Source organism: Crinia signifera, chromosome 1 (assembly GCF_055691185.1).
Source record: "Crinia signifera chromosome 1, ASM5569118v1, whole genome shotgun sequence".
In the NCBI taxonomy this organism is placed as follows: Eukaryota; Metazoa; Chordata; class Amphibia; order Anura; family Myobatrachidae; genus Crinia; species Crinia signifera.
The window spans coordinates 46,248,509-46,267,265 of record NC_139217.1 but is presented as its reverse complement, the minus strand read 5'-3'; the positions used below and the strand labels follow the sequence as shown (position 1 = coordinate 46,267,265).

Below are 18,757 nucleotides of genomic sequence, written 5' to 3'. Positions count from 1 at the left end.
TTGGTTTCCTGCATCGATAAAAAAAAAAAAAAAAAAACTGTACCTAGATATAAAAATACCTGCTGAGAAACTACACCTGCATTCAGCGGTATTACTGAAAACAGGCTTTCTATCACATTATGGGGGGGGGGGGGTATGCAATCTGGGATCGCGACTGTCGATCCCCGCCGACAGCCGTGAACCAGGCCCGTTTGCGGTCAGATCGACCGCATAATGACAGACAGGATTCAATGTCCCGTCTGCCGATGGGCGCAAAGGGGGCGTGGCCGTGAAAACGGCCGTGGATTGTCGATCATGACAATCCACGGCCGTTATCAGCAGAACGGGCCCAACAGCTTCTGAAGTCGGGCCCGTTCTGCCGGGATCCTGCATCAATGCTGTCGTTAATGACAGCATTGAATAGGGAGCCGCCGCTATTTCCCACATAGGAAATAGCGGTGGCATATTGCATACCCCCCTAAGCTTTATAAAGTCAGTAATTTTGTTTACGCAGTCTAATAATAATAATAATAATAATACTACTACAAACAGCCACGTTAAACGGTCACTTTTTAAAATGGAATTTTTTTTTTTTTTAAATAAGTCACAAATTTTACTTCTATTTTTGAAGCGAATGTGAAATTCTGAATCGCATGAACCCCTTAAGCTAGTAAAAGGATTGGGCCGATTTGCCGATAATCAGGTGATCGGCTTTATTTAATGTATAGTGTGCAGGCGTGAGCATTTCAACGATAAAACACGTCCACAAATGCATACCTTCAATTAATCAATTGGTCTAGACCAAAAAAAATCTTGCAATTCCGATATTGAGCAGTATGTACGCATTCTCAATAATCTGACCACATTTCCTAGGCTTTCTCGTCGCCAAGTCATCCTCCTTGTAGGCGGTCACATGCAAAATCAGTGTGGTGTAGAATCGTTATAAGCAACAAAAATTGCATAATGTGTAGCACAGATATTGGGTTTGAATAAAAAAAAAAAAAAACTATAAAAATCAGCTCATTTGTCATCCCATCCCATAAAAAATAAAAAATGTTCAGAGTACGTCCCAAACTTTAGAATTATACCTTGTTATTAACGGAATAAAAATTTATGTTCTAGAACATTCATTGACAGGTTTCAGATTAACTGACAAATGACAGGTTTAGTCCACACAAAAAGAAAAAAAGTTCAGGGCCCTAATCCCAGAGTCCATTATCTGCTTCAAATCTTATCACTTGTTTGACACTAATTACAAGACTGGATAAGCAGAACAGTGACCCCCTGACTCTGACTGGCTTCTTAAATTAATGGTAAGAGCCAGGTTCCAGCAGCTTATAGGACTCCTGTATCAGGGACTTTGTATTATGCGTATCCAGTATCATTAGTCCTATACACCAAATGGCTCCGTAAGCAGAGACGCTGCACTCATTCGCCGGCTGCGGCCATTGCAGTCGCGCCAGCGTCTGATTCACCAGCAGCCACGGACGGATAAACACTGCTGGCGACACGCAGGCAGTCTGAGACATTCTACTTCTGGAACAATAAAGGGGATTTTCACGCCACCCACCCAACAAAAAGGTGTAATTAATGGCTGACGTTTCCAGCTCATGTCACAACACATTCGCTGCATACGCAACTGCGAGGGAAGCGACACCATCTCCAGATAAATATGCAGACGAAGGAACCACGTGGGTTTTTTTTGTGAAAGCGCTAAGCAGCAACAAAAACACACAGGGGTATTTACCTAACCCCACAATTCTAGCCAATTACTGAAAGAGGTTCTAGGGCACCTCCTAAACAGACGGCGCTAATCAAAAAGATTGTGCACTCAAAAATGATGCCATTTTCCCCAAACAGGAATAATTACATCTAAATGCAAACTGCTTTGCTCTATTAAAAAAGTATATTAAACCGGTTAAATTTAAAACTGGTGGCAAAGTACCGTACTCAAGAGAACCATGACATTGATCGGACGAGCTTTACGACCATTGGAAACCATCTATTCCCAAATTTAGCAATACCGAACCAAGATAGGATATTCTTGCTTTAAATATGCATTTTGACATTCAGGAGAGGTCTAACTGCATTCACAGATATTCTTAACGATCGCTGGTACATAAGCGGATGCCAAACCACGCCGGTCAAAGCTCTCCTTTAGGCTTCACCTGTCACCGGAAAAAGGGAAGGCGGCCATTTTGAAAACTGAACCATTGTTCACAGAACCTCGCAATTCACGAGGAACCAGTAAAATCCCACAGGCATCCATCTTGTGAGAGAAAACACAATGTATATGAAGTTACATATATGAAAAAAACCCATCAATTTGGTAACTCGATCGATCTATTCTGGGCAAGATGGACTAATTGATAGCATGCAGCATAAGTAATATGGTTCGGAATTGCCGAACAATCTTGACCTTTATTTTATTTTTTTAAGCGGTAATCCTTTACAGCATGGGTCCTCAAACTGCGGCCCTCCAGATGTTGTGAAACTACAATTCCCAGCATGCCTTGCCACAGTTTTAACACTCCCTTATAGGAAAACTGTGGCAAGGCATGCTGGGATTTGCAGTTTCACCACATCTGGAGGGCCGCAGTTTGAGGACCCATGCTTTACAGGTTTTGCATGGTGAAACATTGCCAATTTAAAACTTTTCCAGAGGTGCGGGATGCCGGTTGATCTCAGACTTTCTTAAAGCGGCAATCATTTCCAGGTAAATCATGGCCTCTTTAAGAAAAAAAAGTCAGAGCGTCCAGAATCCTGCACCTATAAAGTCCAATTTGAGGAAAACCATAAGAACCCGCAAATTCACAACTAACATGGGGGCACTGTTCTGAAGACACACATCCACGTTAAATAAACAGTATAGAAGAACTTTGACCCCCCCGTCCCAACATCTAAAAGAAAAACAGAATAAAAATCACCGTCTCTGCTGGAGAAGGCGCGAGTTATCCACACAAGGGCTGCATCCAGGATAAACAGTACAAAACTAAAATCACAGCATTACAACCACACTCAACGCCGACTTGGTCGGCAACCTGTAATTATGGCAGCACGGTCTATATTTTGAAAAATCCATAGCAAAGACTTTAAAACTTTAATGATAGAAAACATCTGTCGAATTTGTATTAATACAAATAAAAAAAGTTATTTCGGTCGCTGCCGGAATGCCAAATTTATCCATCCAAAAGAAACACCCAGCAACCTGTCAGATAAGATCATGGCCACCAAAATTGTTAACACAGGAAAAATCCTAATGGGGCGATATTTTACACATCGTTACAAAAAAAAAAAAAAAAAATTGTAGGTATAAACGATCAATTTAAAAAAAAAAAAAAATTACTTTTTCCCCCCCCGAATAAGAGTCGTTTTAAAGTGGAAGGGATCTATTAAAACTAATCTCCTTTTTTCGATTACCTTCGGCTATACCGCGTACACTGGACATATCTTCTACTGCGACTAACAGCTGCGTAACTGAGCCCTGCTGGAAATAAAGGCTATACGTCTGCGTGCACCAGGGGCAGACTGGCAATAGAACTCAAGGAATGGCTCGCAGTTGACATTGTGTCTATCAAGACACCAACTGTAATTCCCTAACATGAAACGTCTCGCCTAGGTAGCGTATATATATATCCCACTGCGTTCTATGGCGCAGAAATGCCGGGTCGTCCTTTATACAGTACGCTTCCCGTCCGGGCTGGCACAGGGAGCCACGGCTGCAAAGTATTTCACACATGCATCAAAAACATTCCCAACACGAAAAATGTGTGAGGGGAGGGGGGGAGGACGGTGTGGAATTAAAAACAACAGTCGGCGGCTGAACGGGAATAAATTGTAGGGTGCATGTGCTACAGGAACGAGACAAAAGCCCTATTGTGTGGAACAATCATCTCAAACGCGATCCAATCCCGCTGTACCAGGTACGCGGCGGCACAGCAAGCGAATTACAGATTCAACAGCAATTTTAGCGCAACCCTGAAACTAAGCCAGATGTGGGTGGCTCCCCCCCCCCCCCCCTTCTCTACTTATTCAGTGGTTTCCACTCAATTCTAACTATCTGTGCAGTTTCACACTTTTCTATGGTATGCTTCAGTGAACGTGACTTCTGCAGTAAAACATTCTGTACAGGTTGTGTGGGAGCCAAACAGGGGAGAGGGGAGAGGGGTGCTGACCAGGAGGATAGGAAAATGTAATCAGATTGAAAGCTGAGCACAAATTTCAGGTTCACGTGTTACATTCTACGCTGGGAAAGGAGAGGAGAAACACCGGGTTTTCCATCAGGAGCCAATGGGATTCCAGCTAACATTTTCTACACTGTAATGTAATTATAGCAGGAATCTGATTGGCTGTTTTATGTAACACCTACGCTTTTACTTTTTTTTTTTTTTTTACAAAATCTAGATCTCATATTTGTCTGGAGCGGCTTTATCCAGATAAAGAATTAAATAAAAAAAGATAAAAAGGTCAACAGCAAAGTAAATAACTCTAGTCCAGTAATAATGTTATTGTTATTTATTTGTCATTAATTAACTGTTTCTAATAGAGAGCAGCAAACTCCGTTGCACTTTACAATTGGAAACAAACTAAGTAGCTATGGACAGGCAAATAGGAAGGAGGGCCCTGCTCGCAAGCTTACAATCTATTGAAATAGTGATGATCACCAATACAGATCACTGTTAAAAATGTAAACGTAGTTTATTTAGGATACTTTCTGTTTGGCACAGAATAATACAGATAATCTGTACAACCTGCCCCATTCATTCTGGATAATACACCCTATAAAATGGACTAATTATCAACAGCGGATCTACTAAAGTGTCACAAGTGGATAAGATGAAGCATTACAACATTGGGTGAAACTTGCTGGGTATTGTGCACTCCTTGGACAGTTCATTAACCCAATAACATTAGCATTTTTCTAGGCAGGTGTAGTGTACAGAAGGACCCACACCGCCGAATCCACAACACTTCACAGTTTCCACTATTCACACAATCTGGCCTATTTCTAAAGGGCTATAAACCATTTAGCATTCAGTCTCCTCCAAGATATCCAAATGATGCACTCAGACATCTGTGGGATCCTTGTTTGCAGAAAGCCATTATCTCCTGCCGTTGATAACTTAGGTGACAACATAGGAGCTGTGGGACTTGCCACTTAGGAGAGTGCCATAATTGCTTGTTTGGTTTACTAAGGAAAACAGATATAAAAAGGAGGAGGCTTAGAGGATCCTTCTGAAATTTAACTCAGTGGAATCATTTTAGTCTCCATTATTTAAGTCTTAAGAGAAGGGCCTTCGTCTGACTCGCAATACACTTCCGATAATAGCACGATAAGAAACCACATTGGTTATATTACAAGGAAGGCGCTGAAAAAAAATGGGGTCTCGTTTGGGAGTCGATCTGTTTTTCTAAGGATGGTTCGTACCCAAACTAACAAAAACAAAGAAACAGTGCATGGTATTTACTATGTGCCAGCGGGAGGCCTATTTTTGTATGTTTACAATTATCACGCTTACCTCTTGCCGAGTCGGAAAACGCAATTATCCCAACAATAAGGAGAGCGAACTGGAATTCCATGGCGAAGCGCTGTTTAATGTCTTTTAATAAATACCTAAAAAAAAAACACAAAACATCTGAATTCAATATCGTTGAAATAATAGAAAAGACATGCTGAAAAAAATAAAAAATAAATAAAAATAAGATAAAATTCGTCCTAATGGAGCAGAGGACAATTTCATTTTGACATTAACCAAAATAATATCAAGTCACGGAGTAGAAAGGCATAATTTTGAAACAGAAAGCGGTAAGGGTACGGAGAACTCCGCAAGGTGTTCTGCTGCAAAGTGCAAAAGGTTACGGTGGCGGTTAGGCTAAGATCCATCTATGTACGGGTATAGAACTGTGGGTCTGGTGTGGGGGGGGGGGGGGGGGGGTTAGATTCCGTTCTACAGCTCATTCCGTCCCATGTGTGACAGTTGTGACAATGTGATGTTGCTGCCAATTAACTTTACAAAATACATGTCAAAGGGCGTTAGGGTTTACAAATGTACTGCGAAAACAGCCCAAAGGTGTACAATAATTACAGCCAAATACACTGCTCTACTCTCACTCTCTAAACAGTGTCTGAATTCCTGGCACTTGTAAACGCTTTCTACCCTGGGGACACACAACAATCCTTGTATTGATTCCAACAAGTTAAATAATTACACCTAGTATTTGGCGTACAAATTTGCAGCGGAGGGGCTCTCCTTAACCCCACGTCAGCCGAAGTCTGAGCAAATCCCTCGTTGGCCTCTCGGCGCACAAAGAGTTAATCCGCCCACATTGCCCTATGCAAAGAGCCCCCCCACCCCCTTTGCAGTATAAATATCCCCACGTGTTATATACGTTCCGGCTTCCTATACTAACCCGGTCACATTGATGATTAAGAATGAAAAGCTGTATTGAGGGAGCCAGAGCTAAGCCACAGTACACACGTTTGCTGAGGGCAGCCGATGAATGCAGCTCTGTGCTTCGCTCTTTATTAGTCTTGTGCATGTCGCTTGGCTTCGCTAGTCAAAATATCAAACCCCCCCCCCCCTCCCTAGGCTCCAAAACAAATAATATCCCTTCAAGCCATTCAACTTAAAAAAATAGAGTTTGCAAAAAAAATTGCTGAAAAGTTTGAATGAGCCATAAATCTAAAACAAAAATTTTCTTCCTTAGATTAAACTTAATTTTAAGAAAATCTATAAAACAAAAAATAAACAGGGCTGATCATGGGGGGGGGGAAGGGGGCAAAGTTTAGAAACTACCAGGAACCTTCAATCATTTCTGTTCCACAATATACAGAATTGATCGCTTTAATATGGGATAAAGGAATTAAAATAAAATGAATGACACATTATCAAACGCGACTTTCACAGAGTTTAATATATAGACAGCAGAATCCTGATTATGGTGTAAAGTTACTGTGACAAACACTACAAGATATTCTAACCTGCTCATACAGAAGACACTATAAGGGACACCGGGAAACATATGGCGAGCAGGAGACCACTCATTCCAACAGCACAGTGACATTCTCCCACATTAAACGTGTTACACAGAGATCCATATTCCATTGTCTCCAAGCACAGTGACAGCCCTGCTGCCCATGGAACTAGGAATACCTCTATTTAATCCATATGACCAGGAGTCAGTCTGTTGGATACATTCTAACCCTGGTATAGCCCCTATTACAGTGAACAATAAATACTACCAGGTATCTACTGTATAATAATTACCTCATTTACTATATGCAGAATTTATTACAGACATTTTCCTACCAGGCTTTCTCTAGGGGTCAGGGGTGGTGGACAGAGGGTCACATGTGAGGGTGAGAGGGGGTCATGCCCTGGTGAGAGCAGTAAGCAGCAGAGATGAGAAAGGGCAGAGATGGTCAGAATGGAGCACACAGTGATATATTAGATATATTATATATATATATATATATATATATATATATATATATACACACACACACATACACATCTATAGACACAGGGCAGCATGCAGGGAAGAGGAGGTGCAGGGGTGGCCAGAGGCTGCTGTAGTAGTAGCAGCAGCAGTAATAGAAGTATACAGTGTGTAGTAGACATACACAGTGCAGCTGATGACCCACCTCCAGGCTGTGCAGGGACACCATACTCCGGCCTCTGTCACACGGCTCTCATCCCCCGCTGCTCTCTCTCCCCTGGCCCCGGGGCCGGTGTGCTGCTGGGACAGACAATGGGACACCGGGAGCCCCCGCAGCAACCTCCTCGCACTGTGCGCTCCCCGCAGGCTTTGTGATCCCAGCAGCAGCGGACTGCAGCACGCCGAGTCCGCCCACATGGAAACTTCCAGCCAATGGGCTACTGCGGCTCTCCCTCCAAGCCTATAGCGGCGGGCAGGCGCTTAACCCCTAGTCCGCCGCGGCTGGTGAGCCAGGACTGTGGGAGTTCCCCCTGCGCGAGGTGAGGGTGATGCACAGTGCAGCCAGGACTCAGGAGCAGCAGTGAGGTATATAGCACAGGGGAGCACTGCTTCACACTGTATTACACCATACAGGCACTGCAGAACTCACTGTGGGGAGCACCACTGGCACTGCATCTATCATATACAATAGGGATCAGCACTGGTACTGCATCTGTAATATACCATAGGGAGCAATACTGCATCCATCATATACTATAGCGAGCAGTACTGGCACTGCATCCATCATATACTGTAGGGAGCAGCACTGGTACTGCATCTATCATATACTATAGGGAGCAGCACATGCACTGTATCCATTATACTGTAGGGAGCAGCAATAGCACTGCATCCATAATATACTATAGGGAGCAGTACTGGCACTGCATCCATTATATACTATAGGGAGCAGTACTGCATCCATCATATACTATAGGGAGCAGTACTGGCACTGCATCCATCATATACTATAAGGAGCAGCACATGCACTGTATCCATTATACTGTAGGGAGCAGCAATAGCACTGCATCCATAATATACTATAGGGAGCAGTACTGGCACTGCATCCATCATATACTATAGGGAGCAGCACTGGTACTGCATCCATTATACTGTAGGGAGCAGCACATGCACTGTATCCATCATATACTATAGGGAGCAGCACTGGCACTGCATCCATCATATACTATAGGGAGCAGCACTGGTACTGCATCCATCATATACTATAGGGAGCAGCAATAGCACTGCATCCATCATATACTATAGGGAGCAGCACTGGTACTGTATCAATCATATACTGTAGGGAGCAGTACTGGTACTGCATCTATCATATACTATAGGGAGCAGCACTGGTACTGCATCCATTATACTGTAGGGAGCAGCACATGCACTGTATCCATCATATACTATAGGGAGCAGCACCTGCACTGTATCCATCATATACTATAGGGAGCAGCACTGGTACTGCATCCATCATATACGATAGGGGGCAGCACTGGTACTGCATCCATCATATACTATAGGGAGCAGCACTGGCACTGCATCCATTATACTGTACAGAGCAGCACATGCACTGTATCCATCATATACTATAGGGAGCAGCAATAGCACTGCATCCATAATATACTATAGGGAGCAGTACTGGCACTGCATCCATCATATACTATAGGGAGCAGCACTGGTACTGCATCCATTATACTGTAGGGAGCAGCACATGCACTGTATCCATCATATACTATAGGGAGCAGCACTGGTACTGCATCCATCATATACTATAGGGAGCAGCACTGGCACTGCATCCATCATATACTATAGGGAGCAGCAATAGCACTGCATCAATCATATACTATAGGGAGCAGCACTGGTACTGCATCCATATACTGTAGGGAGCAGCACTGGTACTGCATCTATCATATACTATAGGTAGCAGCAAAGGCACTGCATCCATCATATACTATAGGGAGCAGCACTGGTACTGCATCCATTATACTGTAGGGAGCAGCACATGCACTGTATCCATCATATACTATAGGGAGCAGCAATAGCACTGCATCCATAATATACTATAGGGAGCAGTACTGGCACTGCATTCATCATATAATAAAGGGAGCAGCACTGGTACTGCATCCATCATATACTATAGGTAGCAGCAAAGGCACTGCATCCATCATATACTATAGGGAGCAGCACTGGTACTGCATCCATTATACTGTAGGGAGCAGCACTTCTGGTTTGTGGGTCCCCCTGGACTGGTGTGACTGTTTGGCCTCAGGAGCAACACAAATTAACACTTATTTTTATATTCACTTTCATCCCTATTGTGTGTTTTATTTCAATGTAATTCATTTCTCACCTTTACCTCTCACTACTTCACCTCTCACTACTTTATCTCTCATTTTTTTACCTCTCACTTACTTACCCCTGCTATCTTTAGCAGCCTCTCTCACTAACCTATACTCACTTTGTTTCACTATATATTTCTTTCAGTCTTGTGTTGCCCTGGGGTCACTCGGCTGTACCATTTTGGGGTGCCCTGTGCCCTAGATTTGTACCCCCCAAAATGTTAGGGACTTGCCCGACTAATGAGGTCACCTGGACGCGGTGGGCAAGCCATAAATAAGCGAAGAACCTCGCTAAAAATGCAAAATTTTATTGCAAAATTTTAAAATTGGGAGTCTAATTTGTGCACCTGCACCTTTGACTTTGTATGCAGTTCTACTGAAAGGTCTCCGCAGGGTCGCACCTCTCAATTGGTGTGCACCCCAGGACCCCACCCCTGTATACATGTTAAGATCTTTTAGTCTATCCAGGTAAGTTTTGTGATGTAGGCCATGCACCATTTTAGTTGCCCTTCATTGTACACTTTCCAATGTATTTATATCCTTCTGAAGATATGGTCTCCAGAACTGGACACAGTCAGGGCCGGTGTAAGGCTTCTCAGCACCCTAGGCAAAACTTACTGCCACCAATAACCATTTTCCAACCCCTTAATACACACTTGCCTAACATTCTGGAATGGCAGAGAGACTCCCAAAATTGAGTGGTCCTCCCAGGTAGGTGGGAAAGACCCCTGAAGGCCCCCAGAACCCTCCCCTTTGCCACCCACAACAGAGTATAGGAAGAGAGGGCAGAAAAATAGGGAAGTATGCCTCAAGAGAAAGTATGGGGGTGAGGTCGTAGAGGTTCCACAGCAACCGACCTGCATTAAGTACAACAAGGATCCTCACAGACATCCTTTTTTTTTTGATAGGTAGACTTGGTGGCGCCCCCCCTAGATCCCGGCGCCCTAGGCAGCTGCCTAAAGCTGCCTAGTGGTAGAGCCGGCCCTGGACACAGTTTTCCAGATGAGGTCGTACCAATGACCTATAAAGTGGCATTATTACGTCTTTTTTCTGCTACTGATTCCTCTCCCTATGCATCCAAGCATCTGACTAGCCTTCCTCATTGCTTTGCTACATTGCTTTCCTGCCTTTAAGTCACTTGAAATAGTGACTCCTAGATCTCTTTCCTCCTCAGTAGTTTCCATGGTACTTGTGAGTTATCCGGGCGTCCGATTTTTTGATTGTATGCCTTAAGTTAAGGCATACAATCAGATGCGATGCGATATCGCATCGCATCGCATCGCATGCGACCATCGGATGCGATGACCCGATTTTTCCATAGGAATCAATGTTAAAATGATTCCTATGGAAAAAGGGATCCTTTTCATACCCCTACTATCCAAGTGGGCATGGAGTTGGATATAAACCTGTGGCGAGCGTAGCGAGCCACCGAGCCCGAAGCGTGGCGAGCGAAGCGAGCCCCGCGAGGGGACGGTATTCCGTGTCCCCTCGCGGGGCTCGCTACGCTCGCCGCGCTTCGGGCTCGGTGGCTCGCTACGCTCGCCACAGGTTTATATCCAACTCCATGCCCACTTGGATAGTAGGGGTATGAAAAGGACCCTTTTTCCCATTGAATTCCATGTTAAAATGGACTCAGTCCATTTTAACATTGATTCCTATGGAAAAATCGGGTCATCGCATCGCATCCGATGGTCGCATGCGATGCGATGCGATGTCCCGATCCGACCCGATTTAAAAATCGGACGCCCGGATAACTCACAAGTACCGTTTCCATTATAGTACCCTTGATACTATATTGAGCCTTTGGGTTTTTGAGTCCCAAGTGCATAATTTTGCATTTTTTAGCATTAAACTGTAGTTGCCATTCTCTTGACCAATTCTCAAGTTTACTTAGATCATCAGTCATTTGATTTACCGCTCCTGGTGTGTCTACTCTGTTGCATATCTTTGTGTCATCTGCAAAAAGGCATACTTTCCCTTCAATACCATCTGCAATGTCACTAACAACGATATTAAAGAGCACTGGTCCAAGTACAGATCCCTGGGGTACTCCACTGGTAACATGTCCCTCCATAGAATGCACTCCATTTACTACAACTGTCTGTTTCCTATCCTGCAACCAGGTTCTTATCCATTTAATTGTTTTATAATCAAATCCCACACTTTCAAGTTTATTTAGCAGCCTGCGATGTGGGACAGTGTCAAATGCCTTACTAAAGTCTAGATATGCCACATCTACAGCCCCCCCTTCATCTAGTATTTTGGTCAGGGAGTCAAAAAAGTCAATGAGACTTGTTTGACATGATCTCCCTGCAGTAAAACCATGCTGTTTTGTGGCATTATTACTATTTTCTTTATGCTGTGGATTCCTCTCCCTATGCAACCAAGCATCTGACCTGTCTTCCTCATTGCTTTTTTTACATTACCTCACCTGAAATAGTGGCACCTATATCCCTCTCCTCTTCAGTAGATTGGGGCACAAAGCCACATTTCTAAGTGATCTGACTAAATCGTTGTGTGTGTGTGTGTGCCCCATAGCGATATTGCTGGGCTAGATATTTCAAGCGTGTTCTCTCTATTGATAACACAGGCAGTGACAGATCGCTCAGCACACATCACTGATGCAGTGCTGTGCTCAGCATTCTGAGCGATTCACTACAGGGCAATACACACTATAGGGAACAGCGCAGACACTGCACACATCATATCATACTTGCCTACTTTAAAAAATTAGTTTCAGGGAGATTATAGTTGGTAGCAGAATTTTACACAGCGCCTCATTGTGGGGCGTGTCATGCTCCACTTAAAGGGTGTGTCTACTTCCATTTATGGAAAAGAGATTGTGAACGTGGCACCTAGAAGCTTTATAGTGTGCACTGCTACATCATTTAAAAATGACTTATATCCAGGCTCGGACTGGCCTGGCGGGAAACCGGGGAATCCCCCGGTGGGCCCCGGTGATTTCTAGCCCCGCCCACTTGTTTAGGGGGGCGGGGCTATTGCTCTTTATTCCCCCGCCGCCACAGTACAGTAGCAATATCCCGGCAGCCTTGCCTGGGACCCTGTCACACTGACTGCTGTGCTGCGCTGCGTCGTGCGTCATGACATCAGACGCCGCAGCCACTTGCCACAGACAGTTCTCCCGACTCCCGCCGGCGCAGCACAGGACTCTGCACTGGGACGGGAGCAACTGCCACCATGGCCCCAACAAAGATCCCCGCCCGCATGGTAACCACCTCCCCCGGCTGCAGGATAAGAACTGCGGGGGTAGATGTACCGAGACCTCCCGGCTGGTGAAGAGGGAGCTGCTTGCTGCTTTTGGACCCCTTCTGCAAAATGGTAGGTAACTAACCTAACCATGTGTTGGTGCTGTATCTTTTTTTTTTAGGTGTGTGTGTGTGACCTATGTGCTATATTATCTGGGTAGGGAGGACCTATGTGCTGTACTATATGGGGGGCCTATGTGCTGTACTATATGGGGGGCCTATGTGCTGTACTATATGGGGGGCCTATGTGCTGTACTATATGGGGGGCCTATGTGCTGTACTATATGGGGGGCCTATGTGCTGTACTATATGGGGGGCCTATGTGCTGTACTATATGCTGTACTATATGGGGGGCCTATGTGCTGTACTATATGGGGGGCCTATGTGCTGTACTATATGGGGGCCTATGTGCTGTACTATATGCTGTACTATATGGGGGGCCTATGTGCTGTACTATATGGGGGCCTATGTGCTGTACTATATGGGGGGCCTATGTGCTGTACTATATGCTGTTCTATATGGGGGCCTATGTGCTGTACTATATGGGGGCCTATGTGCTGTACTATATGGGGGCCTATGTGCTGTACTATATGGGGGCCTATGTGCTGTACTATTTGAGTGGGGGACCTATGTAATGTACTATATGGGGGGGGCTATGTGTTGTACTATATGGGGGGGGCTATGTGTTGTACTATTTGAGTGGGGGCCTATGTAGTGTATTTTATTGGGGGCCTACGTGCTGTGCTGTACTATTATATGAGTGGGGGGACCTATGTATTGTATGGGGGCCTATGTGCTGTACTATTATCTGAGTGGGGGGACCTATATGTATGTAATGTACTATATGGGGTGCCTATGTGCTGCACTATTTGAGTGGGGGGACCTATGTAATGCATTAGCCGGGCAGAAAGAGCTGTGTGCTGCCCGGCTGCTTAGTCTAATGAATTGCTTGTTGCCAAGGGGGATGTCTCACGCCGCTGGACGCACCTAATTGAAAGAAATGACAGCCGGGCAGAGAGCGATGTGCAGGGCCATCTTAACAACAGTGTGGGCCCCTGGGCAAAGCAATGCACTGGGGCCCTTACCCATTCTCCCCTCCTAGGGGTGGGGGGTGCTTGCAGCAGCAGCTTTGATGTCCCACGGGTGGCAGGGGATGCTCTCCCTTCCACTCAACATGTAGGACCTGGAGCAGTAACTTCTGCTAATTACTCCTTTACTGCACAGGTGGTGGGAGGGTGAACACTAACGTGTGGAAGGGGGCCCTGAGCTGAATGAAGGGTCCCCTGTAAATAACTTCCAGGGAGGTAGGGGGTGTTTTATACGCAGGGGAAGGTTGGATAACGGAGTGGGCTTAATATTCGTCATTTTCCGGTGGAAGGGCAGGTTGTTGACTGCAGATATCGCCATTATCTGGAAATAGATTTCTTAGCCTTCACTAGTATAAAAACCTAGAGTCCTAACTTTCAGAAGGTGCTGGGAACTTGGGTATCAGAGATCAGGAGCCAGAGCAATCCATTGACAAAAATATAAAACTGTACACCAGACGTTTGGAGCTGGAGCAGGGACCGGCTGCTGGAAGGCTGATATCTCTGGTTCTGGGCATGATAGAGACAAGCCGATAGTGTCTTCAGAAAGGGGAGAGTCCCAGGTTTTGGAATATACTCTCAGAAAAACTCTATGTCAGAGAAAACCTGAGAAATATAACAGGGAATTGTAATTAACAGGTCGGATGTGGACTGCTGCTTTGAAGTTGGATATCTCCAGTTCCCCAGGGCCGATTTTCAAAATTCTGGTATCCCTGGAAAAAGGGGATCCTCAGCTATCAGAATAGGGCCCTTATACACCTAGGGCCCCTGGGCAAGTGCCCATTAAGCCCATATGAAAAGACGGCCCTGGCGATGTGCGCTGCCCAGCTGTAGTCTAAGCAGTGGCATCCATATTTTCAATTTTCCCTTTGGACTGCTGGCAGCCACTGCTGGCAGCCAATCAGGAGTGGTATTGGTAGCTGCTCCTGATTGGCTGCCAGACCCCAGCGCGAGAACTGAAAATATTGATGCTCCTGCAGAGACTACAGCCGGGCAGCGCACATCGCTCTCTTCCCAGCTGTCATTTATTTCAATTAGGTGAGTCCAGCAGCGTGTAACATCCCCCTTGGCAATAAGCAATTCCTAAGACTAAACAGCCGAGCACAGCGCTCTCTGCCTGGCTGTCATTTCTTACAATTAAGTGAGTCCAGCGGCATGAGACATCCCCCCCTTGGCAACAAGCATGTATTCCCACATGGCATCGAGCATGAAGCCCCCTTGGCATTGATCATGAACCCCCTAGCAATGAGCACGTAGGTAAGCTGCACTTACTGTATGTGTCAAATATGTAATGGGCATAACGTTTTGTTATATAGTATGTAATGGGCATTATGGTGTGTGGCCTCATGTGTATTTGGCATTACGGCATGTTGATTTATGTGTAATGGGTATTACGGAGTGTAGTCTAAAGTGTAATACCATGCCCCATTTTGTTATGCCACGCCCCTGCCCCATGAGGCCACGCCCCTTTTCGCCGCGCGGCTACGCCGCGCAAAGGTACCGCCTACCTGTAACTTTGGATTTGGGACCACCCATTACCGTAATTCTAGATTCGCCTATGGGGGGCCTATGTGCTGTACTATTATCTGAGTGGGGGATCTATGTAATGTACTATATGGGGGGGCCTATGTGCTGTACTATTATCTGTTTGTGGAGGAACTATGTGCTGTAATATCTGGGGGGGCTATGTGGGACCTATGTGCTTTATTATCAGGGTGGGGGATTTACGGATCGGATGTCACACACCTGCGATTTTGACACCGATTTTGCCCGATTATCAGCCCAAAAGTGCCAAAATCGGATGAAATTGGCCCAAAATTGCATAGTGTAAAGCCACCCCTCTCTGGTCAGGTGACCACGCCCCTTCAAAAAGACCACGCCCCTTCAAAAAGACCACGCCCCTTGGTGGGCCCCTGTGAGTGCATTTCCCTGGTGGGCCCTTCATGCCCCAGTCCGACACTGCTTATATCCAAATGTAGATGTTCCCCAAAGCAGCAAGTAAGAGCTACTGTACTTGGTAAAGTGCTGGGGAATGGCGCTGATGATTCAATGTAAATGTATCTGTCTCTCATTGCTTTTTTCCCACAAAAATGTAACAGTGTAATGTGGGCTAGGTGAAATGAGGGAGATTGCTAGACTAATGAGGGAGAGAGGGTGTTTGCTGCTATTTCAGGGAGTCTCCTGCAGAATGCAGGAGGGTAGGCAGCTATGATGTAACAGTGTAATGTGGGCTAGGTGACATGAGGGAGATTGCTAGACTAATGAGGGAGAGAGGGAGATTGCTGCTATGTCAGTGAGTCTCCTGCAGAATGCAGGGGGAGGTAACTATGATGTAACAGTGTAATGTGGTCTAGGTGACATGAGGCAGATTGCTAGACTAATGAGGGAGAGAGGGAGATTGCTGGTATGTCAGTGAGTCTCCTGCAGAATGCAGGGGGAGGTAACAATGATGTAACAGTGTAATGCGGTCTAGGTGACATGAGGGAGATTGCTAGACTAATGAGGGAGAGAGGGAGATTGCTGCTATGTCATGGAGTCTCCTGCAGAATGCAGGAGGGGAGGTAACTATGGTGTAACAGTGTAATGTGGGCTAGGTCACATGAGGGAGATTTCTAGACTAATGAGGGAGAGAGGGAGATTGCGGCTATGTCAGGGAGTCTCCTGCAGAATGCAGGAGGGTAGGCAGCTATGATGTAACAGTGTAATGTGGGCTAGGTGACATGAGGGATATTGCTAGACTAATGAGGGAGAAAGGGAGATTGCAGCTATGTCAGGGAGTCTCCTGCAGAATGCAGGAGGGGAGGTAACTATGATGTAGCAGTGTAATGTGGGCTAGGTGACATGAGGGAGATTTCTAGACTAATGAGGGAGAGAGTGAGATTGCTGCTATGTCAGGGATTATCCTGCAGAATGCAGGAGGGGAGGTAACTATGATGTAACACTGTAATGTGGGCTAGGTCACATGAGGGAGATTTCTAGACTAATGAGAGGGAGATTGCGGCTATGTCAGGGAGTCTCCTGCAGGAGGGGAGGCAACAATGCATCATGTACTATATACCATACATTATATATCAGAGCCCAATATGTCAGGCACGAGAGAGCAGACCATAATATTCTGACACAAGAGAACAGACCGTCTCTGGACCCCTCCCCAGCAATGCATAGCACAGATACCCGGTGCATGCCATGCCAGACACAAATATGTATTGCTCGGGATTATTTTCCAGGCTTTGATGCGCTGTTTATACTAGAGTAATGATAGCACAGCACAGCAAGACTCTGCTTTCATCATATGATCCCGTGATGAAAATAAGTGAAATTGTAAACGGAACAGAACTGCAGTGCTGTGCGCGCCCTGCACCCCCGGTCATAACAGGTGATTTGCAGGACGTGTCTGGGATAAATGGGTTCTGCTTGTAGACATACCGCTGCTGCAGTGTTTCCCAGAGGAAGCTTATTTTACATATGTTACATCAGCCCCACCTGCAGTACAGCATGGTTTGTCCATTAGAGAGAGAATTTGTGAGTGAACCAGAATCAGGCCCATTGTGAGGTAGCAATACTAACCACTCTGCCATCATGTATGCCCCTGGCTCTGGAATACAGGGCTGGATTATCCAAGGGGTGACAGGGGCGGTCGTCCTGGGGCCCCCACTCATTAACGGCCCCCCACAGACTACTTAATAAATCAAAGAAGTCTCTTAAAAAGCAGCCTGTGTGGCCCCCAGGGACAGGCAGCACACTCTCCCGGTCCCTCTGCCTCCCCGTGCTCTCTCCCAGTCCCAGCATTTGCCCTGCTGCTGATCATTGCAGACAATAGCAGCCACTGGGGAAGTGTAAATTAACCTCCCCACAAGCCAGTCCCATCGTTTCCCCCCCCCCTCTGTACCTGGCTGTTCCTGCTGTTAATAAAAGGATGTCCTGATTGGTCGTGATGTTCCGATGGATGCGATGTTCCCGGCCGATGTTTGGGAAAAAAAACGTGTTTTTTTTTTTTAAACAAATATTAACAAAAAAATGTAATGGTGGGGGCCCCACACATTTGTTGCCCAGGACCCCCACCAGCCGTGATCCGGCCATGTTGGAATAGCTGCATTTGTGCAAGAGAAAAATAAAAAGCACTGACGCATTTTTTTCTACTTTGCAAATGACCTCCATAGAAGAAACCGCTGCAGAGCTGATTATCCAGGCTTGTTGTTATAGTGAATGCAAGTACGGTGGTTTCCAAAATCAGCTCCCAAAGCTTCCTGACATCCTAGGGTTAAAGGTAGAGAGATAAAGCACCAACCAACAGAGGGGTAGATGTATGAAGCAGTGATAAGGGAGGAGAAGTGAGCCAGAGGAGAAGTGGCCCATGGCAACCAATCAGCACTGAAGTAACATCTATAATTTGCATAATATAAAATTATAAAGAACAGCTGATTGGTTGCCATGTGCCACTACTCCTCTGGCTCACTTCTCCTCCCTTATCGCTGCTTCATACAGCTACACCACAGTCTGAAAGATGGCAGTTAGGGGCTGATTGGCTGGTACTTTAGCTCTCTTGAAGGCTTAGTACATCCCCCCCTAGGTTTGGTCCCGTTGTTAAGTCCATCATGAAGTGACGTGT

At 45.6% G+C, this 18,757-nt stretch overlaps 1 protein-coding gene across 2 annotated transcripts in view; it reads right to left on the bottom strand.

Moving 5' to 3' along the window:
• Window positions 1-7,851, bottom strand: part of FGFRL1 (fibroblast growth factor receptor like 1) — a 107,126-nt gene extending 99,275 nt beyond the window's left edge. Inside the window, exons 1-2 of one of the 2 annotated variants that reach the window (XM_083147754.1) lie at window positions 7,625-7,851; window positions 5,499-5,593 (exon numbers count right to left, since the gene is read on the bottom strand). In XM_083147754.1, coding sequence (XP_083003880.1) covers window positions 5,499-5,593; window positions 7,625-7,836 — 307 coding nt within the window. In that variant the 5' untranslated portion in view covers window positions 7,837-7,851. Of the gene's footprint in view, window positions 1-5,498; window positions 5,594-6,390; window positions 6,412-7,624 lie in introns of those variants that run through there. The other variant, XM_083147843.1, reaches the window with a different exon arrangement.
• Window positions 7,852-18,757: the final 10,906 nt, after the last annotated feature.